The following is a 26,261-nucleotide window of genomic DNA, read 5'->3' as shown; positions in this document are numbered from 1 at the left end:
TGAAGTGGTTTGCCATCCCTTTCTCCAGTGGACCACATTCTATCAGACCTCTTCACCATGACCCATCCGTCTTGGGTGGCCCCACAGGGCATCGCTTAGTTTCATTGAGTTAGACAAGGCTGTGGTCCATGTGATCAGATTGGCTAGTTTTCTGTGATTATTTGTATCTTATGAAGATTAAGATACAAATGTTACTAAACTTTAAATAACAATATTAAAATAGCTATATAAATAACTGTCAGTGGTAACTTGGAAAACTTAACGAGAAAATAGAAATAATAAGTTTATTCAACATGATTTCAGGTAAGAGAGATACTGAATTTAGGAACCCTCAGCAATCTGATAAATAATAAGAGTGTGTGTGTGTGTGTGTGTGTGTGTGTGTGAAGGGAATTCATACAGGTTCATGATGACCTGGAAGAAATGTCAACTTCTCTTGCCTTTGATTCTATGCTTTCAAGGGAACAATACATTATTAAAACTACATCTCACCTGCAGCAATATGCAGATGGCCGGGGACCGAATGAGATTCACCAACCCCTGGACAAGAACATCCCCGACTCTGAATATTAACTTGTGCACAGTAAGAATAAACTAGAGGAGTTAAACATGAGTATTGTATAATTTTTATTTTTATGCTCCTCATTGAATTTGAAATATAAAACTGGCATTCTGATTTGCACATATGTTCCCTAGGAGTCTGGTGAGCATGAAGCGATTGCTTAGACACAGAGCAATTTCTTCATTACTAGCCAAATCAAGTTTCAAGACCACATGGCTAGAATAATATGAGCACACTAAGAGATATTATCACCCTGAGAAGGCTTTCTGGGCCACCAAACACTGGCCACCAAAGAAATATGCACATCCCAGTGGTTTTTAAGACTACTGTTCAGTTCAGTTCAGTCGTTCATTTGTGTCCAACTCTTTGTGACCCCATGAATTGCATCACGCCAAGCCTCCCTGTCCATCACCAACTCCTGGACTTCACCCAAACTCATGTCCATCAAGTCAGTGATGCCATCCAGCCATCTCATTCTCTGTCGTCCCCTTCTCCTCCAGTGGCAGAACTCAATCTAAAACCTTGTGATAGAAAACCAAGACTTCTTGAGTTGACACAGGTCAAGGTCGAGGGTGGAAGGAACCCGGAATATTTCCTTCATCATTCCCCACCAATTCCTTCTCTTTCCACATCGCAGACTTTGAAAGCCTCTATTCTGTCTCTGTAGTTCTCAATTGATGGTATTCATCAGAACCATCAGGAAGGCTTTTAGAACCCAGATGGCTGGACTCCACCAGTGTCTGATTTAAAAGGCCTGGTGTGAAGCCTAACAACGTGCATTTCTTACAAGTTTTCAGGTGACATGGATGCTCCTGGTCCAGCAACTTTTGGAGAGCCAACAATTTTGAGAGCCACTGCCCTATCATATTTCTTGAACACTCTTGCTTAAAATGACAAAAACACAGGGATCACTTGTATTTTATTCCTTTGCAACTATGTGAGAAATGTAACTATTTTTATTATTTTAGCATTCTAAAAATTCAAGATATAAAAGTAATTGGATTTGAAAATGTTTTTCCAACCAGTTTTAAATCCTAGTGATTCAGCAACATTAACTGAGAGCACACTCACCAGAGCATGAAAAAAAGGCTCTGATAAAGTGCTATAGCAACAAATGTTCCTAAAAGTTCTTTAGGTTCTGTTTGCTTACAGAACAATAAATGTTCCCTGTTTGGAAATAATCCCCAAATGTTCCCTCTTGTTTTAACTGCCTGAATTCTTAACATACGCGGTACACATATTGTAATCTATGACTGAATGGAGCCCTTTCCTTTCTCAGGGAGAATGGAAGGATGTTATTTTCGGGAACAGTGAGGCTACCTTTACCATTTTTTTCTAACTGGCAAAATACTGCAGTAAAGTATTGCTCAACTCAGTCTGAAACAATTTTCCCATCTGTCAAAATATTTTAAATAGTATCAAGCTGGTATTACTTTGTCAAAACATTTCATCAGAGACAGTATCTAAATTTAAACAAGCAGTTCCTCGAACTATGTAAGTAAGGTGAATAAACTGTCACCGACACAATATATTTTTTTGGAAAATCTGCAAAGTCTCATTAGAAAGACCTTGAAGGAAATGGGTGTTTAAACCAAGGATAAATGTCCAGTGGGTAGAGGAAAATGAATACTGCATTAAGGGCTGAACATTTCATTGTCCTAGAAATGACACACTTCCATTCTCCCCACACTGTTTGGGGAAACAGTATGAATAAAAGGAAAATAATCGCTAGCAATCTTTCATATCGACAATATATGTAATATATTTTCACTTTATACAGTCTCTACTTCTTTCTGTTATAATATAGCACAAGAAAAAGATTAAGAGAACATCTCTCCAGGTCAGACCTAACATGCTTTCTCCACAAAGCAGTAATCTTCAATCATCTGCACAGGCTACCAAAACTTTTATACCTTCAAAAATTTTTTAATCTACTATCATGTACCAAATGGAAATCAAATATCACTTCAGGAGGAAGTACGTTGTATTCATGGCCAACAATAAGACTGCAAACTTTCCACAGGTCAAATAATTACAGATAGAGTTTAAGAGTTTTCCTTACAGGAAAAATTTTCCTTTTTTGTACATGGTCAAACAAACCCACATGAATATGAAGGAAACAGAGCTAAAATAGGGACTTTCATCATCTTTGATGTTTACAGTATTCTATGAAGGCCTGGTTTTACAAATTTCTCAATCTAAGGAATCTAGTTGACCAAAACCAAGTTCATCAGAAGTCTTAAACAATCAAATTTGGTTCACAATACTGTTAAAATGTTAAACTGGTCAGGAATGTAAAAATAAACTAAGAAAATGTGCTGCAGTTTTCATTTAAATTGGAGAAACTGTTAATTCATACTTAAAGAATATTTATCACTTTTCAAAATCATGAGATAAGTTTTTACAAAGAACCTAACTTATTTGTAAAATTTTCATATATATGTATCTTGCTAGTCTCTGAAATATTTCTCTTCTGCTTTTTGCTGGACTTCAAGTATTTTCATTACCAAGAGAGTATAGCTGGTGAAATGAAGAATCTTAGATGCATTCTTTTCCCACAATGATTTTTGGTGATCATCAGTGATGTAGTGACGTGAAAGTTGCTCAGTCATCTCCAACTCTTTGAGACCCCATGGACTATACAGTCCACTGAATTCTTGAGGCCAGAATACTGGAGTGGGTAGCTGTTCCCTTCTCTAGGGGATCTTCCCAACTCAGGGATCGAACCCAGGTTCTTTACCAGCTGATTCTTTACCAGCTGAACCACAAGGGAAGCCCTCATAAAGGATATAAGTAAGCTGCTTTTACATATGTGATTACTGTTTTTAAAATATCACTATGATTGTGTTATGATGTTGTAACATTACAAATTTTTTTAGAGTCTAAGAATGGCTAAGGACTTAATATGAGAAAATAACAGTATAACAATAAGGATTTTGGCTTTTTTTAATGGTCCTACATAATAATCATTATTTTCTTAAAAAATGTTCAAGATGATTCTCACCATAAGAGACTTTCCTAATATGTATCAGGCAGAAATTTCACTAATGTGCATTCTTTTTATTCTCATGGATTGATAAGTGTAAACGTCCATGCAGACTGAAGCATCTGTTACTTTCCCATGGACACAAAACTCATAAATGGTGGAACCCAGATATGAACTCAGAAACTACAGTTTCAAAGCAAAATTACAGTATTGTAAAGTGAAATAAAGTAAAAGTAAAAATAAAAATAAAAATAAAAAAAAGGATAGAACTATCTTCCTCAAACAGTATACAATCCAGCTATGAGCCAAGACATTAGCACATGATAGATTTAATTATAAAGGTGAGAAATAACAATGCAAATAAATAAAAGACATGTCACAATGTGAACTGTGCAGTGGGTATAAGGAATGAGGCCACTCCTGGCTCATGCCACCACAAGAGATGGCTAACAAAAGGACTGCTTAAGTGGATATGGAGAAAATGAAGACTAGTAAGTGGGAGGTATTTCATATGTCCATAATATCAGAAGGACTGTGAGTAAATAATCTGATTGAAGAATTTATATGGAAAAATATTGGTGAGGCTAGAGAAACAGTTGAAATTGTAAAAGTCTTGAATTTAAGTCTAGAGGTAAGACTTAATCATACCAGCATTGGTATCCATCCAAGGGTTGTGAGCAGAAGTGCCTCGATCAGAGGCGTTTGAGACAAGTATTCAGCAGTAGCATGAACAGAACAGTATATGGAGACCAAAGCTGTGTGTGGAAGTACTAGAATCTACTGGTCAACTTCATTGTCTCACTATCATCTTTTATTGTCTTACAAATGCTGCTACCGCAAACCACATAAACACAGTTTGGGAACATGTCTAAAGCTGCGCCGCTCAGATTTGCATCTGAAAACGTGCTGTAGCAGATGCTATTGACAAGCCCCCATGCCTATTTGCCTTTACCATGTGGTATCTATTGGCAAGACTTTGATTTCCAACTGCTTGTACCTGTATTTCTTTTCCAGTGGCCATAACACTCCGACATCCACTATAAGTTCTGTCCAGCAGCCCTAATTCAATGGCTAAGGTCACAAGTTGGTATATAAATACCTCTGCTCCCTCCCCTCTGGGTGGAGTATCTCTCAAGAGAATGCTGTGCACTGTCTCCCTCAGTTCTCCAGGTAGATTTAAGCCTTAGTTATTCACAGTAGTAACTTACTTTACATCATATTATCTTAGGGGTTACTTCCTATTACCTTATTCATTTCCCTTATGGAGGTTTCCTAGAATCTTCTCTCAAATAAAGGGCTTAAACTTGATTCCTTTCCTCAGGGCCTGCTCAGGCTTGAGGTGGATCCAAACTAAAACACATCATGGTCTTTCAGTCCACTCACCTTGGCTCAAATTACTTTCCTTTCTCTAACAGTCTCTCAAAACCCAGAAAGTACCTTCCTCCACCCCAGTTTCAACCCTCCCTAATCATCCCAGTCCATTGTGCCAGCTCTTTGTGACCCCATGGACTGCAGCCCACCAGGCTCCTCCATTCCTGAACCTTTAAAACAATTATTGCCATTGCTTTGTATTTGTTCTATATCACATAGTGTGTTATATGTATGTCTTATCTTCTCATCAGTTAAATGCCCAACTAAAGATCAGCAACTTTGCTTCTCTTCACCCTTTATGTGATAGAGCAGAGCTTTATGTCATTCAAATGGCTGTTGATAACTATCGTTGGCTTATAGGTCTTTCTGTTGGCTTACAGGTCAGAAAACCTGTGAAAATAAAAGGGGAATCACACTTTTTTGAGCTTAGAGTTTAGATATAGTTCTTCAAAAATACATGGTTTGGAAGAGTAAGAGCACTTTTGTCAACACGTGAGTGAGGCTGGATCAAAACCATTTGAGGTTCCAGCCATCAAGAGAGAGAAAGAACATGGAGAGTAACAAACAAAAATCCTAAAGCACTGATCCAGAAGTGACACACATCACTCACATTCTGTTCATAAGAATTTTATCACATGGTTACACCTACATAGGTTTCCCTGGTGGCTCAGACAGTAAAGCGTCTGCCTGCAGTGCGGGAGACCCGAGTTCGATCCCTGGGTTGGGAAGATCCCCTGGAGAAGGAAATGGCACCCCACTCCAGTACTCTTGCCTGGAAAATCCCATGGATGGAGGAGCCTGGTGGGCTGCAGTCCATGGGGTCGCTAAGAGTCGGACACGACTGAGCTACTTTACTTTCACTTTCACATCTACATAAATGGGGAATGAGGAGTGTAGTGCCTAGATGGTCAGTCATATGCTCAGCTACAATTTTATTTCCATGGAGCAAAGGGGAAAGGAGTTTGAAAAACAAGGATTTAAAAAGCTGCCTCTGCTAGAGACTCCAACGCCTATGCTTTTCAACAAAAAGAATCTAGGTCTCACTCTACAGCTACTCTTCTTCCATTTCTGAAAACTTAACAGCTTATTATGCTAGTTACTTGACTGTGTTACAGTAGGGATGAGATTACCACACACTTAATTAAATTAACTCGTGTTCTGTCCTTTTCGTGAAAAACTAACACTCTCTTAGTGACTCATTTTTGCTACTGCATCTGGTGAAATCATATGCTTTTAGGAAAAGCCATGAAAAGACCAGCTGAAAAAATCACACTTACTATTACTGTATATGTGGAAATTAGAACCCACCCCAAAAAGGTTAGTTAACTAAGTGAAGCCTTAACTATCGTTATCTAGTAAATTAAGATATAGAAGCCTGCAAATAGAAAAGCATGGAACTAATATTTATTGGACACCTACCATTGTAAGCACCTTAATTAATTCAAACAAAGAATTACTGAGTACTCATTATGTCCTGAACACTGTACCAGAGACTAGACACTGTCTTGCCTTTCAGGTTAGTTTCTAGTTTGACATAATTATTTGATTTTAACTTTACTACCACCCTGTAGAGTGGACAGTGTAGATGAGGACACGGAGACTCATAAAGTCAATTTGTCTACGTCTTCTGGACGTAGGTTAGGCTACAGCTAACCTTCTGGAAGGTTAGGCTAAAGTTTTATATAAAATATTTCATTTTACCTTCATTATTACTTTATAAAGTAGACATTATAGATAAGAAATTAAGACTCAGAAAGGTAAACTCCATTTGCAAATGTCACCAAGCTAGTCAATGGTATTGTTGATGTTAAAACCCAGATATCTTGGCTGCAAGAACAATGCCCTTTCCATGACGTCCAGACCCTCAGCTCCAACCATACCACACATTAGCAATGACTTCACCAAAAAAAAAATCACATACTTGGTATCATCATCTGCATCTGGACTTTTTCTCATTTGCTGACTGAAATGATGCATAAAAATTACATATGCCAAGTAAGTCCCCATCGGAACCATTATTAGGGAACTGTGCACATGGGCATACGTCACAAGTGGCAATTAAGTGTATAAAATCAGCAGCCCTGACCCAAGAGTGTAAACAAACAAGCAGGCCAGGGAATATTATTAATCACATGCACATTGTCTACTTAATTGCAACTTGACTCTTAAAGTTAGAAGAGAAATTTCCACTTAAGGAAACTGTTGACTGATGGTGACACCTCTGTCCTTAATATCTGAATATTGTAGATTTCAGAGACCTGCATATATGACTTCAGAGTCATCAAAACATTAAACTGAATCACTTCGTCAAATGCACATGCATAAAAATACTAAAGGAGATTTGTACAAAATCCATCTTCCCAAGTACTGAATTCTGTGGCAGTTGAGAAGGAAAAGGAAAACATAGATGTGCTAAGACCCTTTCATCTGAGAACATTTAAATAACAAGGTAGACTTTTTTCTATTGCATCATTCTTTTACACTCATTATGGAACAAAAGTATCTGGTGGAGAAGTAGGAGAAAGGAATGGTACTCCTCACTGAGGGCAGATTTATTATGATTTAATTTGTATTTCATGAGTTACAAATAAAGATAAGTGGTGGTATATTCTATAGTCATGTTTATTGTTGTATACTTATTTATATACTTATACATAAATTCAAATGCAGAGGTCAAAGCTTTGGTCTCTTTCTACATTTAAATACTTAGTTACATGAAAGAAAGAATTAAGCTACTTCCTCAGTGGGATACTAGATGAAAACTAAAATCTCTGGAATAAAATAGAACAATAAATCACTTCACACACACAAAAAAAAATCTAATGTGTCTAGATTGTTTTTTCCTATATTCACTGTAAACTTAAAATAAAGACAATTACATGTTCTATCAGAAAATGCAATTTCAGCTACCATTCTTAAATTAACTTGATCCATTTGAATATATAGACATTATATCTATCCACTTAGATAACACTTCATGATAATATGACCTTAAATTATTCTAATACTTATGTTGAGAATCTAGAAAGTTTCATCTGAACATTTAGTGTGAGAGAATATTTCTTTAAGCAATTTTACACAAAATGAGTATGATATGACCTTTGGATGTATATGCAATAAACAGTTCATTTTTTAAAAACTATATTGCAGGAAAAAGTGTTTTTAACTAAAGGAAAAAAATGTTTGAACTTCTTAACTTGCTCTAAAAGACCAAATTAAATTATTTAACTGTGCTTAATTCTTTGCTTGACAGTATTTTCTCACCATGCCATGAAAAGAATTTTGCAAGCAGTTCCTGGGAGCCATCCCATGTTGAAGGTCAGGAAAGGTGGTGGTGAGGAGATACATCTCATCCAAGGTAAGGAGCAGTGGCTGCGCTTTGCTGGACCAGCCATGAAGAGATACCCCACGCCCAAGGTAAGAGAAACCCAAGCAAGATGGTAGATGTTGCAAGAGGACATCAGAGGGCAGACACACTGAAACCATACCACAGAAAACTAGTCAATCTAATCACACTAGGACCACAGCCTTGACTAACTCAATGAAACTAACCTATGCCAGCGGGGCAACCAAAGACAGGCGGGTCATGGTGGAGAGGTCTGACAGAAGGTGATCCACTGGAGAAGGGAATGGCAAACCACTTCAGTATTCTTGCCTTGAGAACCCCATGAACAGTATGAAAAGGCAAAATGATAGGATACTGAAAGAGGAACTCCCCAGGTCAGTAGGTGTGCAATATGCTACTGGAGGTCAGTGGAGAAATAACTCCAGAAAGAATGAAGGGATGAAGCCAAAGCAAAAACAATACCCAGCTGTGGATGTGACTAGTGATAGAAGCAAGGTCTGATGCTGTAAAGAGCAATACTGCATAGGAATCTGGAATGTCAGGTCCATGAATCAAGACAAATTGGAAGTGGTCAAACAAGAGATGGCAAAAGTGAACGTCGACATTCTAGGAATCAGTGAACTAAAATGGACTGGAATGGGTGAAGTTAACTCAGATGACCATTATATCTACTACTGTGGGCAGGAAGCCCTTAGAAGAAGTGGAGTAGCCATCATGGTCAACAAAAGAATCCAAAATGCAGTACTTGGATGCAATCTCAAAAACAACAGAATGATCTCTGTTCGTCTCCAAAGCAAACCATTCAATATCACTGTAATCCAAGTCTATGCCCCAACCAGTAACGCTGAAGAAGCTGAAGTTGAACGGTTCTATGAAGACTTACAAGACCTTTTAGAACTAACACCCAAAAAAGATGTCCTTTTCATTATAGGGAGCTGGAATGCAAAAGTAGGAAGTCAAGAAACACCTAGAGTAACAGGTAAATTGGGTCTTGGAATGTGGAACGAAGCAAGGCAAAGACTAATAGAGTTTTGCCAAGAAAATGCACTGGTCATAGCAAACACCCTCTCCCAACAACATAAGAGAAGACTCTACACGTGGACATCACCAGATGGTCAACACCAAAATCAGATTGATTATATTCTTTGCAGCCAAAGATGGAGAAGCTCTATACAGTCAACAAAAACAAGACCAGGAGCTGACTGTGGCTCAGATCACGAACTCCTTATTACCAAATTCAGACTCAAACTGAAGAAAGTAGGGAAAACCACAGGACCATTCCGGTATGACCTAAATCAAATCCCTTATGATTATACAGTGGAAGTGAGAAATAGATTTAAGGGCCTAGATCTGATAGATAGAGTGCCTGATGAACTATGGAATGAGGTTCGTGACACTGTACAGGAGACAGGGATCAAGACCATCCCCATGGAAAAGAAATGCAAAACAGAAAAATGGCTGTCTGGGGAGGCCTTACAAATAGCTGTGAAAAGAAGAGAGGCAAAAAGCAAAGGAGAAAAGGAAAGATATAAGCATCTGAATGCAGAGTTCCAAAGAATAGCAAGAAGAGATAAGAAAGCCTACTTCAGCGATCAATGCAAAGAAATAGAGGAAAACAACAGAATGGGAAAGACTAGGGATCTCTTCAAGAAAATTAGAGATACCAAGGGAATATTTCATGCAAAGATGGGCTCGATAAAGGACAGATATGGTATTGACCTAACAGAAGCAGAAGATATTAAGAAGAGGTGGCAAGAATACACAGAAGAACTGTACAAAAAAGATCTTCACGACCAAGATAATCACCATGGTGTGATCACTCATCCAGAGCCAGACATCCTGGAATGTGAAGTCAAGTGGGCCTTAGGAAGCATCACTACAAACAAAGCTAGTGGAGGTGATGGAATTCCAGTTGAGCTATTTCAAATCCTGGAAGATGATGCTGTGAAAATGCTGCACTCAATATGCCAGCAAATTTGGAAAACTCAGCAGTGGCCACAGGACTGGAAAAGGTCAGTTTTCATTCCAATCCCAAAGAAAGGCAATGCCAAAGAATGCTCAAATACAGCACAATTGCACTCATCTCACATGCTAGTCAAGTAATGCTCAAAATTCTCCAAGCCATGATTCATCAATACATGAACCGTGAACTTCCAGATGTTCAAGCTGGTTTTAGAAAAGGCAGAGGAACCAGCGATCAAATTGCCAGTATCTGCTGGATCATGGAAAAAGCAAGAGAGTTCCAGAAAAACATCTATTTCTGCTTTATTGACTACGCCAAAGCCTTTGACTGTGTGGATCACAATAAACTGGGGAAAATTCTGAGAGTTGGGAATACCAGACCACCTGACCTGCCTCTTGAGAAATCTGTATGCAGGTCAGGAAGCAACAGTTAGAACTGGACATGGAACAACAGACTGGTTCCAAATAGGAAAAGGAGTAAGTCAAGGCTGTATATTGTCACCCTGCTTATTTAACTTATATGCAGAGTACATCAGGAGAAACGCTGAACTGGAAGAAACACAAGCTGGAATCAAGATTGCTGGGAGAAATATCAATAATCTCAGATATGCAGATGACACCACTCTTATGGCAGAAAGTGAAGAGGAACTAAAAAGTCTCTTGATGAAAGTGAATGAGGAGAGCGAAAAAGTTGACTTAAAGCTCAATATTCAGAAAACTAGGATATATGCATCCAGGCCCATCACTTCATGGCAAATAGTTGGGGAAACAGTGGAAACAGTGTCAGACTTTATTTTGGGGGGCTCCAAAATCACTGCAGATGGTGACTGCAGCCATGAAATTAAAAGACGCTTACTCCTTGGAAGAAAAGTTATGACCCACCTAGATAGCATATTCAAAAGCAGAGACATTACTTTGCTGACTAAGGTCCATCTAGTCAAGGCTATGGTTTTTCCTGTGGTCATGTATGGATGTGAGAGTTGGACTGTGAAGAAGGCTGAGTACCGACGAATTGATGCTTTTGAACTGTGGTGTTGGAGAAGACTCTTGAGAGTCCCTTGCACTGCAAGGAGATCCAACCAGTCCATTCTGAAGGAGATCAGCCCTGGGATTTCTTTGGAAGGAATGATGCTAAAGCTGAAACTCCAGTACTTTGGCCACCTCATGTGTAGAGTTGACTCATTGGAGAAGACTCTGATGCTGGGAGGGATTGGGGGCATGAGGAGAAGGGGACGACAGAGGATGAGATGGCTGGATGGCATCACTCACTCGATAGATGTGATTCTGAGCGAACTCCGGGAGTTGGTGATGGACAGGGAGGCCTGGCGTGCTGCGATTCATGGGGTCACAAAGAGTTGGACATGACTGAGCGACAGAACTAAACTAAACTGAACTAAAGAATCCATGATTTCAGAGTTTTAAACTGTTGTTTTGTAACCATTGGAGAAGGAAATGGCAACCCACTCCAGTATCCTTGCCTGGAGAATCCCATGGACAGAGGAGCCTGGTGGGCTACAGTCCATGTGTTCACAAGAGTCAGATACAGCTGAGAAACTAAACTTTTAACCTAGTAACCATTAGTAAAACTATTGTGTTTCTCCTAAAAGTAATTTTTTGTCACTTAAATATATGAAATTATGCTTGTTTTCCTAAATATTCAGGAATTTTTTGGGCACATATAAATAAGAAAAGGCTTTGCCTAGCTTTAATACAGCCTACACAAAGAGTCAGACATGACTTAGTGACTAAACAACAAAAAACGTTTACTTGGAATAGTTTTGAGTTGTATGTAGTTCAAGAACTTGAAAACATATACTTATTAAGATATATACGTGCATTTATTACTTAAGGTAATTCTGTTTTCAAACTAAAAACAGAATCAATTTCTTCTTGTCATATGTTAATTTTATTCTGAAAATAAAAAACCTTCACACATAAATAATGTATGGCTTATAATCTGATTTCTTCTACTCAGCACAGAAAATATTTTATATATTAATCAAAATATTTTTGTAGTGATTTACTCAACTTACTTTTAAAACATCCTTGATTCCATTGTGTTTCTTCACTAAGGTATAGATAAGTCAAAGTAAACCTGATATTTATAGAAGGATGCCTTCTACCTATTAAAATCAGATCCTATTCTTTATATTCCTTGGAAAAGTCAGCATAGCATCTAGAGATAGACAGCACCAGGAAGAAGAAAAGAATCAAATATTAGGGTGGTGATATGTGAGTTCCTGGGAAAGTTCCTTAATATCTCCCAGGACCTGAGGTATTTTATCTGTAAAAGTTTACATACTAAAGAATATCTTGTCAAGAGAGTCTCTGGAGAAGCCTTCAAATTTTAACATCTATGACTAAAACATGTAGTTCACTGGAATTCAGAAGGGGAAGTGTTTGCTAAGGTGAAGGTGAACTGGGATCCTTTCCTCTGTGAAGCCTCCCTGTCCATTACAAAGCCCCACATTACTGATCCTAGAGATTTTCTTTGTATGCATGTTCAGTCGCTCAGTTGTGTTGGACTTTTTGTGACCCCATGGACTAGCCCCCCAGACTCCCTGTCCATGGGATTTCCCAGGCAAGAATACTGGGTTGGGTTGTCATTTCCTCCTCCAGGGGATATTCCTGACCCAGGGATCGAACCTGCATCTCTTATGTCTCCTGCATTGGCAGGCAAATTCTTTCCCAGTGAGCCACCTAAAGAGATTTTCCTTTACTACCAGATCAATTGTACTTTTCAACCAGGTAGAATTCCTCCCAGCTTTCTCTAGATGGCACCAACCCAATTTCTGAATTGTGTCAAGCCATGCATTTTATTTAGTGACAATCTTTTCTTCTCTAACCTCTCAAGATGAACAAATACTTTTTTTCCCCCAGATTGTAAAAAATCAAATTATGTCACCTCATTTCAAGGAAAAGATCTGCAATGCCAGCCAGACCAAACACACCATTTGTATGCAAACAGAGTTAAACTACTTGGAAAAGTATCCTTGCCAGTAGAGTGTGGTATCATTAAACACAGAACTAAATCTGAAGCAGAAGTAGTAGGAAAAAATATATCTTGAAATGTGATAGGGTCCATTACGCTTCTTGATGAGATTATTTGCCTCTCCAATACATTACCCAAAGGCTGTTACCAAACTGAGGGAATATATTACACTGGAATTATCAGAACCTTTCTAAGTAGGTCAAATTAGAAGCAAAAAAATGCTTCAAATTTTATGCAGTGTTAAAAAATAAATCTTAGGAGCTGTACAGCCAAGGTGCTAATAACTTTTTTTTTAAGTCTTACTTTTGCATAAACATTAAACATACCACTTTAAAATGCAGAGTCACATACCTGAGGCTGATCTTTCTCTGTCATCTTAATTCAGTTTTTAATAATAAACTGAATTTTAATTATATAAATATCTTTATTCATTTGGAAACTTAAGAAAAGTAGGGCTCTAAAAAAGTTTACAAATCTCATCATTTTGAACCGAACAGATTCACTCTTAACTAAATATAAAATACTATTTCTCCTACCTGCTGGGTTTTCATTCGTGATGCTGTTACAAAACCACAAAAGTCTTGTTATAATATTTTTAACAAAATTTTGGTTTTCTGGTTCAATAAATTTTAGTTTTCTGTGCCCACTATTTAGGCACAGGGAGCTCAATCCAGTACTCTGTGACAAACTAGAGGGGTGGAATCAGGTGGGAGGAGTAAGTTCATGAGGGAAGGGACATACGTACACTTGTGGCTGATTCATGTTGTTGTATGGCAGAAGTCAACACAATACTGTAAAGCAATTATCCTCCAAATGAAAATAAACACAAAAAAGAAAATTTTAGTTTTCTTAAATGTGTGTGTGTTCAGTCATGTCCGACTCCTTGCAACTCCCATGGACTGCAGCCCATGAAGTCTCCCTCATCTCCTGTGTTGCCAGCAGATTCTTTACCACTGTGCCACCTCGGAAGTCCTTTAGTTTTCACATAGGTGAATCTAAAAGAGCAGGTTTACTATCTGTCTGTATAACTTCTCATATGGAAATAGTTAAGACACCCAGAAGCTGTAGCATATGCCTAAGCATGTCCTATGCAGGAATATGATAATATAAAAATTAATTTAAGAATCAAGCTTATTGATTCAAGTGCAAGTTGATAAAAGAAAGTTAACCACTATAAAAGTAAAACTTTCTTCTAAAAATCATCTCAGGTAAGAAAGTTGTAAAAATTTAGGTCTTTCTTAAATATTCTATCATTGTGTAGATAAAGGTTAGATAAATATGGACCAAAAAAGTACTTGTACAAATAAATAATATTAATATAGGCCTGTTTGACTTACATCTGCCACAGTACCTGAACAGTCCTACATTAAGCGCCACTTTAGGTGCAGACATGAAGCCCCCAGTGAAGATGCCATCTGGGAGTGAATACATTAGGCCAATAATAGTGTATTGTGAATTACTGTGAATAATACAGACTTGACACATCAGCATTAGTAACTAGCAGGCCTCTGAGGAAAGGGAATGTAGAACTGACAACATTTAAATTGGTGTAAGAGAGGAAAGAGTAGAGTGAAATCCCTTAGGCCTAGGCCCTAACAGGTAGGAAAGAAGGTTTATGAAAAGAGAAAAGCCAAAAGGTAGGAAAATGTCTTTAAATAATTTTACTCATCATCTAGATCAACCTCTTATTTTGAAGAGGTGAACACTTAGGACCAAAGAAACTCATAAAAAGGGGAATGCCAGCCTTAAAACAAACATTGGTGATGTCACAATTTTACCCGGCACTTCTTCCAATAAATCACACTCCTTTTTAAACAGGGTCAAAAACTTGTTTGATGTAATATAAAAATTCCAAATCAAACGATGTCATATGTATTGTCATAAGAATCCAACTTAGCTTTGAGTGCTAATCTACTACAACAGTACATATTGCAAAGAGAGAAACAAAAAGCATATGGAATAGAAATAAGTTGATTAAGGATTTTAAAACAAAAGTAAGCTAAAAGCAAAAGAAAAAGTTCATATATATTTTTTAATCCCACCATTACCTATGGGCATTCCCCAAGCATAGAATCTCTTTTGTCCCTACTTTTCTTCATTTCATGTGGCTTCCACTGAAGGCTCTAAAATATTCATCTCCAGTTCAGCCATCTCAACAAAGACTACATCCCTATCTGGAACTGCTCTGAAAGAGCAAACTCTTAGATGTCCTGTTGCCATGGCAAAGAGAGGTCCAGATAATGAACACAGTACTTCGATCTTCTTGAAGGAAGACACAGAGTACAAAATCAATCTCACTCTGTATGCTTCTTGTCCCCTGTCTCTTTCTGTGCTTCTGTTAATAAAACCTCCATTCTACCACCATGTTTAAAACAGTCGTTTTGATCTTAGGCTCATCCTTTATCCATGAATGCAGACAAATCACAAACGATGTCTACCCTTTTCTAACAGGGCCACTGTTCTCAACCTTGGTGCAAGGCCCCAGGGCCATATACCTACATTTCTCAGGCCTTCACTTTGTTTTATTCTTTCCACTCTTTCCCTTGTCAATACATCCTATAGGCATAGACATGTTTTTAATTGTGGAAAAAAACATATAACATGAGATCTACTCTCTTAATTTTTTAAGTATAACAGTACGGTACAGTATTGTTCACTATAAGCTTAGTGTTGTACATCAGATCACTAGAAGTTTTTCATCTTATATGACTGAAACTCAGTATCCATTGTACAGCAACTTCTCATTTCCCCTTCCCCCAGTCCCTGGCCACCACCTTTTCTTGCTTTCTCTTACTGTGAGTTTGACTAATTTAGATAACTCACAGAAGTGGAATCATGCAGTACTTGTCCTTCTGTGACTAGTTTATTTCACTAAGCATAATGTGCTCATGGCTAATTCATGTTGTAACATATAATAGGATTTTCTTCTTTTTCTGGCTAAATGATATTCAATCACATATATGTTATATACATCATCCACTCATCTGTTAATGGACATATAGGTTGTTTCCACCTTTTGGTTATTGTGAACTGAATATGCAAAGAACACAGAAGTGCTAATATATCATTGAGTTATCATTTCAAAATTTTTGGATAACTACTCAGAAATAGGATTCTTGAATCATATATTAGTTCTAGTTTTTAATTTTTGAGAAACATCCATATTGTTTTAGATACCTCTGAACCATTTTCACCTAGTGTCAGACATCCTGGAATGTGAAGTCAAGTGGGCCTTAGGAAGCATCACTACAAACAAAGCTAGTGGAGGTGATGGAATTCCAGTTGAGCTGTTTCAAATCCTGGAAGATGATGCTGTGAAAGTGCTGCACTCAATATGCCAGCAAGTTTGGAAAACTCAGCAGTGGCCACAGGACTGGAAAAGGTCAGTTTTCATTCCAATCCCAAAGAAAGGCAATGCCAAAGAATGCTCAAACTACCGCACAATTGCACGCATCTCACATGCTAGTACAGTAATGCTCAAAATTCTCCAGGCCAGGCTTGAGCAATACGTGAACTGTGAACTTCCTGATGTTCAAGCTAGTTTTAGAAAAGGCAGAGGAACCAGAGATCAAATTGCTAACATCTGCTGGATCATGGAAAAAGCAAGAGAGTTTCCGAAAAACATCTATTTCTGCTTTATTGACTATGCCAAAGCCTTTGACTGTGTGGATCACAATAAACTGCGGAAAATTCTTCAAGAGATGGAATACCAGAGTACTTGACCTGCCTCTTGAGAAACCTATATGCAGGTCAGGAAGCAACAGTTAGAACTGGACATGCAATGACAGGCTGGTTCCAAATAGGAAAAGGAGTACGTCCAGGCTGTATATTGTCACCCTGCTTATTTAACTTATATGGAAAAGGAGTACGTCAAGGCTGTATATTGTCACCCTGATTATTTAATTTATATACATCATGAGAAACGCTGGGCTGGAAGAAGCACAAGCTGGAATCAAGATTGCTGGGAGAAATATCAATAACCTCAGATATGCAGAGGACACCATCCTTATGGCAGAAAGAGGAACTAAAAATCCTCTTGATGAAAGTTAAAGAGGAGAGTGAAAAAGTTGGCTTAAAGCTCAACATTCAAAAAACAAAGATCATGGCATCTGGTCCCATCACTTCATGGGAAATAGTTGGGGAAACAGTGGAAACAGTGGCAGACTTTATTTTGGGCACTCCAAAATCACTGCAGATGGTGATTGTAGCCATGAAATTAAAAGACGCTTACTCCTTGGAAGAAAAGTTATGACCAACCAAGATAGCATATTCAAAAGCAGAGACATTACTTTGCCAACAAAGGTCCCTCTAGTCAAGGCTATGGTTTTTCCAGTGGTCATGTATGGCTGTGAGAGTTGGACTGTGAAGAAAATTGAGCACTGAAGAATTGATGCTTTTGAACTGTGGTGTTGGAAAAGACTCTTGAGGGTCCCTTGGATTGCAAGGAGATCCAACTAGTCCATTCTAAAGGAGATCAGTCCTGGGTGTTCACTGGAAGGATTGATGCTAAAGCTGAAACTCCAGTACTTTGGCCACCTTTTGCGAAGAATTGACTCATCAGAAAAGACTCTGATGCTGGGCGGGATTGGGGGCAGGAGGAGAGGAGGACGACAGAGGATGAGATGGCTGGATGGTATTACCAACTCGACGGACATGAGTTTGGGTGAACTCCAGGAGTTGGTGATGGACAGGGAGGCCTGGTGTGTTGTGATTCATGGGGTCGCAAAGAGTTGGACACCACTGAGCGACTGAACTGAACTGAACTGAACCATTTTACATTCCCACCAATAATGCATAAGGATTCTAATCTCTCCACAACACCATCAGCCTTTGTTATTTTGTTTCATTTTTAATGTCTGTCTAACAGTTGTGAAGTGATATATCATTGTTTTAAATTGGGTTTTCTTGATAATTAGCAACAGTGAGCATGTTTCCGTATACCCACTAGCCTTTGTATTTCTTCTTTGGAGAAATATCTAAGTCCTTTAAAATCAGATCACTTGTTTTTTGCTATTGAGTTGTAGGAGGTCCTTATATTTGTTGACTATTAACTCCTTATCAGAGCTTGCAAATATTTTCTCCCATTCCATAAGTTGTCTTTTTACTCTGTTGGCGGTTTTCTTTGCTGTGCAGAAGCTGTTCGGTTTGATGTGGATCCACTTGTCTATTTTTGCTTTTGTTGCCTGTGCTTCTGGTGTCATATCCAAGAAACCATTGCTAAGGCTAATAATATAAAGCTTTGTCCCTATATTATTTCCTAGGAGCTTTGTGGCTTTAGGTATTATGCTTTAAGTCTTTAATCCATTTTGAGTTGATTTTTGAGTCTGCTGTAAGATAGTGGTCTAATTTTATAGACATACGCATTTAAAAAACTCTAATTTCATATCATTTTAGATGCATAGATATCAAACTTTAATTCAAATTAAAGAAACAATAAACAAAACTTCATAACTGTGTTTATTTTCAGGTGGGTAAAAGGGGTGGGGAGTCACACAGGAAGATTCATTGATAATGGTCATATTCAATTTCCTAAATTGATTATGTGTACCTAGTAGTTTATTGTATTTTTATATCAGTTCAGTTCAGTTCAGTCGCTCAGTCATGTCTGACTCTTTGAACATACTTCAACACAATTTTAGATATATGAATTATAATATAATATACTGAAAGCCAAAATGTTTCATTTTAAAGAAAGAGATGAGACCTTTTAGGTTTTTTTAAAAAATATATCTAATAACTTTCAAGGTTACTTTTTAACATTAAAACTTCCCTAATATATACTTTCACATAGGAACTAACTCTACTTAAAGGTTCAGACTCTGATGTAAAAAGTCTTAACGTCCATTGGGTGGAGCACTGTCTTCTACTTCTAACCATATAGATAAATTCTGTTAGAAATTAATTCTGCAGAGGCATTTCATACAAATGTGCTTTACTTTTATTGATTCTTTTCTTTCTACCCAGTCTCAGGATCAATATGAAATTCAAAGATCACTTACTATACTAACTTATTGGTATACCATGAAAAACACAGTATGAGATCTCCACTTGTTTGCGAAAAACCCCTCAAAACTTAAAAACTATGACTGCCAACCCCTCAGGGTGGGCATTGCCTATTACATCATAGTCAATATGTCAGGTTTCTCAGCCTCTGCACTATTGACATTTTTGGCCAAATAATTCTTTGTTTTGTGAGGTACCCTATAGGTTGGAAGATAGCAGTATCCTTGGTCTCTTCCCACCAGAAGCTAGTAGCATATTTTGCCCCAAATGTGACATTCAAAAATGTCTCCAGACATTGCCAGATATTCCCTCAGTATAAAATTGTCCATAGTTGAGAACCACCTCTGTGAATGACCCATGAGAGATGCCCTCATCAACAATACCTAAGCCTCCTTGTCACTGAAAATAAAAATATGAAGAAAGCGCAGACTTCAAGCAATTTACACTTATGGGAAGATAAATTCAGACTGGCATAAATAGTTAAATATAATTAAGAATAAATTTATTTACTGCCACTTAGGAAAATAACATGACTTTTAATCTTAAATCTTATGTACTTATTGAATCAGTCAATAGTAAAATTGATTAGCCAACATGTCAAAATGCAATAACATCTTTAAGAAATTAAATATTCAATTTGTTGTATGTCAATCAGCTCCACATTACTAAATTCCATGATATTTTTTGATAATTTATTAGCTTTTAATTAGCATTGGATATGGGGGCTTCCCTGGTGTCTTGGATAGTAAAGAATCTGCCTGCAATGGGGGACACCTGGGTTCAATCCCTAGGTTGGGAAGATCCCCAACCCAGAGATCTTGCCAGCCCATAGAGAAGGGAATGGCTATCTACTATAGTATTCTTGCCTGAGAATTCCATGGACAGAGGAGCCTGGAAGGTTACAGTCCATGGGGTTGCAAGGAGTCGAACACAATTGAGAAATTTTCACTCATGTGAGTAACAATTCATCCCTCCTGAATATTCTATGCCTTCTGGTTTTCTGTTTTGTCTAACTACTATGTATTCATCTCCTTTACTATTTTTCCTCTGTCTTTTAAATTTTGGAGTTTCCCATGGTTAAGTTCTGAGCCCTCAGCTTTTCTCACTTCTTACCACTTCTTAGGTGATCATATCTATTTCTATGGCATCACATACCATCTTCATGCCATCAACTGCCTACTTGACATGCTGCCTCGAATCTTTCAAAAGCATTTCAATTGAGATGTCCAAGACTGCTCTCTTCCAATCTGCCCCACCTTCATACATGATAGCTCCCTTGATCCAGCTGCTCATGCCACAGAATTATGATTGCTATTTTCCTCACTCCTACTTTCACATCCAATCCTTTACAAATCCTATTGATTATATTGGATCTCTTAACTCTGTCCACTGGCACTACTTCTTCCAGGCTACCATCATTTCCGGACTAGGCTAATCTAATGGTCTTCTAATTTCTTTTCATGTGTACTAATCTTGTTTCTTGAGAATCTGTTCTCTGCTGCTGTTGCTGCTAAGTTGCTTCAGTCATGTCTGACTCTGCACGACCCCATATGGCAGCCCACCAGGCTCCCCCGTCCCTAGGATTCTCCAGGCAAAAACTGGAGTGCGTTGCCATTTCCTTCTCCAATGCATGAAACTGAAAAGTGAAAGTGAAGTCGCTCAGTCGTGTCCTACTCTTAGCGACCCCATGGACTACAGCCTACCAGTCTCCTCTGTCCATGGGGTTTCCCAGGCAAGAGTACCAGAGTGGGGTGCCATTGCCTCAGATCATGTAACTTCCTGCGTAAACTTTCAATCACTTCTAATTGCACTTGGAATAATATGCAACCTCCCTACCATGATCTATTGGGCCCTGCATGTTCTAGACTCTTCTGGTTACACTTCCAAGCAACTTTCCCCTTTTTACATGTTTCAACCATACTGGCCTTTAATCCCTTTCTCAGAGAGGCAAAACTCTTTACCACTCTGGCAAATGCAGCTCACCTGTGATGAGAAGGATCTGTCATTCAGGCTCATCTTAAAGTGAACCTTTTTTTGAGAGGCTTCCCATGATCTTTCAAATTATATTACAACATGTTATATAAATATTTAACATGTATCATTACAAATGATTTACAGGCCACTCCTATGAGCTTGTATCATTTTGCAGGTAAAGAAATCGAGGCTTACAAAAGTCAGCAAGATACCCCCATATCAGAGAGTAACACGGTTCAAACCATGACTTTCTTCTCTCTTATCCATACACACACTGCCTTCCCTGATGTAGCTGGTTCAAGGAAGACAAAATATATTTTATGAACTATAGCTTCACTCACATCCTACAACTGTGTTTCACCCACTGGTCTATAAACCTTCTGAGGGTAGGAGTTGTGATTATTGTTTTCTGAAACTTCAAGGCAAGTGACACTAAAAAATTGTGACTAAATGACTAAAAGAACAAAAAGGAGAGAACTGATTTCAAGGAAAAGTAATGCTTTAGTTACTTAAGAATTTTAATAAAGCATTTAATCCCCAAACATTGGTGACATAAAAACAGGACAAATGTTAAATATTAGGATAGACATGGAGAATCTGGCAGCATGGAAGCATTGCTAGTCAGTGACCTGGTGGCAGTGACTAAGCCCATCAGGAGTTACGTCAACGCATTCTCTAAGTCTGTGAGTATCTTTCTAAGGCACAGTCAGGGGGTTTGGGATGGACACATACACTGCTATATTTAAACTGGGTAACCAACAATGACCTACCATACAGCACATGGAACTCTGCTCAATGTGGCAGCCTGGATGGGAAGGCAGTTTTGGGGAGAATGGATACATGTATATGTATGGTTGAGTCCCTTTGCTGTTCACCTGAAACTATCACAACATTGGCTGTTAATCAGCCTATACCCCAATTCAAAATAAATTTTTAAAACAAAAGAAAAAGAAATTACATTAGTGCATCAAGCTAAATGGCAATTCTGAACCTGTTTTTAACCATAGATGGATATGAAAATTTCCAGTGCTGAATTTTACTTTTCTAGCTGTAAATCCTGTGTTCTTATAAGATAAGATAAAGACATTACAGGGAAAATATACACAAACAGTTAATGGAAAAAATGATTAGCAATCACCATACTAAATTATATCTTTGCTTTCTCAAAGGCTTAAGAATCCAAGGATGCTTTATAACGATGATGCTTCCCACTTCACTCCCTCCACCACTGGCAGACTCAACTCCATTTATCCTCCCACTTCTCTGCAAAAAGATGGCAAGATTTCAAATCTCTTCCAAAGCTTCTAAAGGAATTCTTTGCTAATTCCATCAAGATGACAAAAGTACTGTAGTCAATGAAGGAAAGATAAAAGTAAAGATGAAAGATTGCTGAATGTATCCAATTGCCTGATAAGCCAATCATTCTATATCTGATGTTTTCCTTTTTAGTTCGAAATTCCAGACAGCGTCCCTTTCAGTGAAGGAAATTTTGTTTCAACACTATTACTCCACTGAGGGGAAAAAATATTCTCCCAAGTTGTGAAATTAACCTCTCCCTTCATTCACACGTTTGGTTCTATTTTTACAGTTGTACCAGTAATCTAAAAGAAAAAGCACTGAAAGTTAATTCCAGGTTTCTAAAATGTCTGACTGTGCGTGTTCCAGTTCTCTACAGCACCTCCCAGAAGATTTGGCCAATTTCTATTTCTGTAGCGCATCAATGTTTATCATTTGTTTTACAACAGCACTGCATGTTCTCAAAAATTGACTTAGATGAATTTCACCCATCGTTTACAAAAACTCAAGAGAGACAAATGGCCTTAAAAACAAAATCCACCACTGAGGCATGGTTGATTTACTAAAAGATCATTTCTTTTTTTACCTTCTCAGTTCAATATTTACTTCATTACAGTGGTAACTCCACCCCCACTAGCCTCTGTATTTGTCAAGATTTCTGACAAATTTCCAGCTTATGATTAGGCATTATGAAAATTCACTGTGGGAAAAAGAAAACTATTGCTATACAAAAGCTTTTATATTCAACTTGTTTTAAAGGATTATTGATGACTTTCACCTTCAGGAAAGCCACAATCCAAACTGTGGATGCATTTTGACTGCACATGTATAAATAAACTGATTCCTTATGGACAAATGCTCTAAGACTTGGTTAAGCCAGACAGAACTGAACAAAATCCTGATTGCCACCTATTCCCTGGGTAATCAAAGTAAATTTCTTAATCCCTCTGTGCCTCATGTCCCTTATCTATATTATATATGTTATCTTTGAAAATACCACCCAGCGCAGTATCAGGCACATAGTGAATGGTCAGTAGATAGCAGCCATCAGTACCTGTATGAATACTATGGAGAAGTAAGAGAGTAAGGAAGGTCCTCACCACCCCATTTGTTGCCATTAGACTTTTTCCATCCTCATTACTAATGAAAAAAATATCGGGACAACCGGTGGCCCTAGAAGGCAGAGGTAAGCCTGGAGAGCTGGGTCACTGAGAGGAAAGAACATAAGCCTGGATGTGAGGTGGCCTCCCAGGCCCAGCAGGGCTGCCTAAACCCAACTACAACACACCCCCTTGCAGGGAGTAGAGGAGCCTATGGCTCTTCCCTCAGATGGACAACTCCTTGCTCTGTGAGCTTAGACAAATTTCTACTCCCACATCTACAAAGTGAGAGGACGGACAAGACCAGCTCTGACACTCATTTCAGAGATAACTCATGAGTTGGTACTGAAGGTTTTTCTGGACCCAGGAGCAAGAAAGAGATCTTAGTAGAGATTTTTCTTAGACTCACATCACAAAATAACCAGGAGAAAAACAATAGTCAGAAGACAACCAAGTATATTCAAACATGTTTGCTTCCTCTTTGAATGAATCTCATTCCTACTCAGTTAAGTCACTCAGTTGTGTCTGACCCTTTGCCACCCCATGGACTGCAGCATGCCAGGCTTCCCTGTCCATCACCAACTCTTGGAGCTTTTCAGCAACTAGCTGTAGGGTACAGCTACTAACCTACATCGGGTACTCTCTGTTCTCAGCAATTTGCAAAGCTTAATAGGCATTGCCTCATTGTCTCCTAACCTGGAAAAATCAGTACTACTATTATCCTATTATCTTCATTTGTCAAGTGAGGAAACTGAAGCATAGAAACACTGTGAAACTTCCACAAGGACACTGAATTGCAACGGAATCAAAATTTGACCCTACCCTGGCTCCACAGTCGATGATCTGAACTATTATCCTCTACTCCCACTTTCACTGGTAAAGCAGCCATTGGGAAGTTAGTTTGCTTTCTCTGATTCATAACTGAATTTCTACGATAATATTTCTCAAAAAATTACATTACTCAGCTGGTATGAGCCTTTAGGAGATTCTCGGCCTCTTTCATTTAATGTTCACAATAGGCACATTTCAAATACTGCAATTCAACCAGACTAAAGTGACACAGAAGTATGGAGGAAACTCCGTGGGTTCTGACTTCATAACTCTCAAAGCTACATGAGAGCTGCCCGGGGAATCTATACACTGTTCACGCTACTTTCGTTTGTGTTAGAGATTCACCATACTAAATGTTAAAAGCAATAAACAGTTCAATCACAGAGAGGATAACCTAAGAACTTAAGCTGTTTCAGGATCCAGAAGGACATTTGAGTTCAGTAAGTCAATGCCTCTGCTGACAGTTTCAAAGTCAGGATTTCAAGAACTGAGAGTGCAGGAACTTACTTGTCAAGAATTTTATGAATACAAGAATCCTCCCCTCAGTATATTTTAGTCTTGTCTATCAAGAACAATAAAAACATTCCCAGAATTGAATCAGTTGCTCACTCAGATGTTTGCTGTTGTTAGAGCTACAGTTGCTGATGGGAAAAGCTTTTGCTTCCCTCCTTGTAAGAAGTTTATCTTTCCACAGTCCACAAATTACTGAAGACTATTTGCATAATAAAACTTTAAAACTTCTGCCCCAATATCCTTTTCACAGCTGTCGTACATGATTAAAGGAAAGAAACTTACCCGTTCTGTTGTGCATTCCCTCTTTGCCAAAATGTACTGTGGTTTCAAAAACTAGCCCAGTTCTTCTGAACTTTTCTGTATCGGTTATAATATTTAAGAGCCACAAGGAAGGGAAGTGGTTAGTCAACTTGCTAATTTTATCAGTCCCTCCCACTGGTTAAATAGTACCTGATGCTACAGACACAAAATCAGTTTTCTAGCTTACTTCCTTGCTACAGCATGACTTTATAAAAACAGCATAATTCAAGGGGAAAGACAGTGAAAGTATCTAGTTCTATCTAGTTTGTAGGCATGAGAAAGTTAATGAATGAACATTTTATTAGTTAATAAGAAGCCTAACAGACTACAAAAACCAGCAATTCAACAAAATGAAGAGGAGGAGGTGGAGATAGAATGTGTGTCAGCTGCACATCTATGCAAACTCCATCAGTTGGGTGGGAAAGGGAGTGATTTTAATGCAATCAGAGGACGAGTGGGAAGTAGCTGGTGTTTCATTTGTTCATAAATTATTCTATCCTGGAATGGAGCCAGTTTACCAGATATAGATACTTTCACAGTGTGGGGCCCTGGCCTGGGTGATTCTCTTCCTCTGGAGTTTAGCAGTTAAAGCATAGGACAAAGCAGTAGATATATGCCTATGGATGAGGGAAAATAAAATGTACTCTGAGGAAGCTATAAACAGTTTTCCAGGTGAAATATCTGCAATAAGTGAGCAGAAAATGCAGGACTTATGACATTTTTAATGAAATAAAATACTTTTATATGTTGATCCAACTTCAAAAGATTGCAACATATAAAAACACTGTCACCTGAGAATCATCAGAGCCATCACTGGCTCCCACTAACTGTGGGCAAGCAGACTTTGAGCACTGCAGGGCTTCCCATCTTTCAAGAGAAAATAAATCACCAGATTTTTATGTAAATCTTCTTTATCAAAATACTGGCAAAACCATTTCAGATTACATAAAATTTGTCTGCAGGCTGACGTGATCACTGCCCTAGGTATTAGTTGCTCAATAAAAAATACTGTAATGACATTTACA

The 26,261-nt window shown here is 38.2% G+C and overlaps 1 protein-coding gene across 21 annotated transcripts in view; it reads right to left on the bottom strand.

Annotated features, from left to right (window-relative positions):
- The window catches only part of HDAC9 (histone deacetylase 9), a 1,063,328-nt gene that overhangs the window by 799,940 nt on the left and 237,127 nt on the right, over positions 1-26,261 (bottom strand). For 11 of the 21 annotated variants that reach the window (XM_060414373.1, XM_060414380.1, XM_042248292.1 and 8 more), the window contains exon 1: positions 25,219-25,285. The exons of the other annotated variants lie outside the window; for them this stretch is intronic. Coding sequence is in view for 9 of the 11 variants with exons in the window: in XM_042248292.1 (XP_042104226.1) it covers positions 25,219-25,234 (16 nt within the window). In the remaining 2 variants the exon portion in view is untranslated. Of the gene's footprint in view, positions 1-25,218; positions 25,286-26,261 lie in introns of those variants that run through there. 21 annotated transcript variants of the gene reach the window in all.

The sequence above is a fragment of the Ovis aries genome, chromosome 4, assembly GCF_016772045.2.
Source record: "Ovis aries strain OAR_USU_Benz2616 breed Rambouillet chromosome 4, ARS-UI_Ramb_v3.0, whole genome shotgun sequence".
Taxonomy (NCBI): Eukaryota; Metazoa; Chordata; class Mammalia; order Artiodactyla; family Bovidae; genus Ovis; species Ovis aries.
Note: the sequence above shows the minus strand (reverse complement) of the source record. Positions and strands in the feature narration are given on the sequence as shown.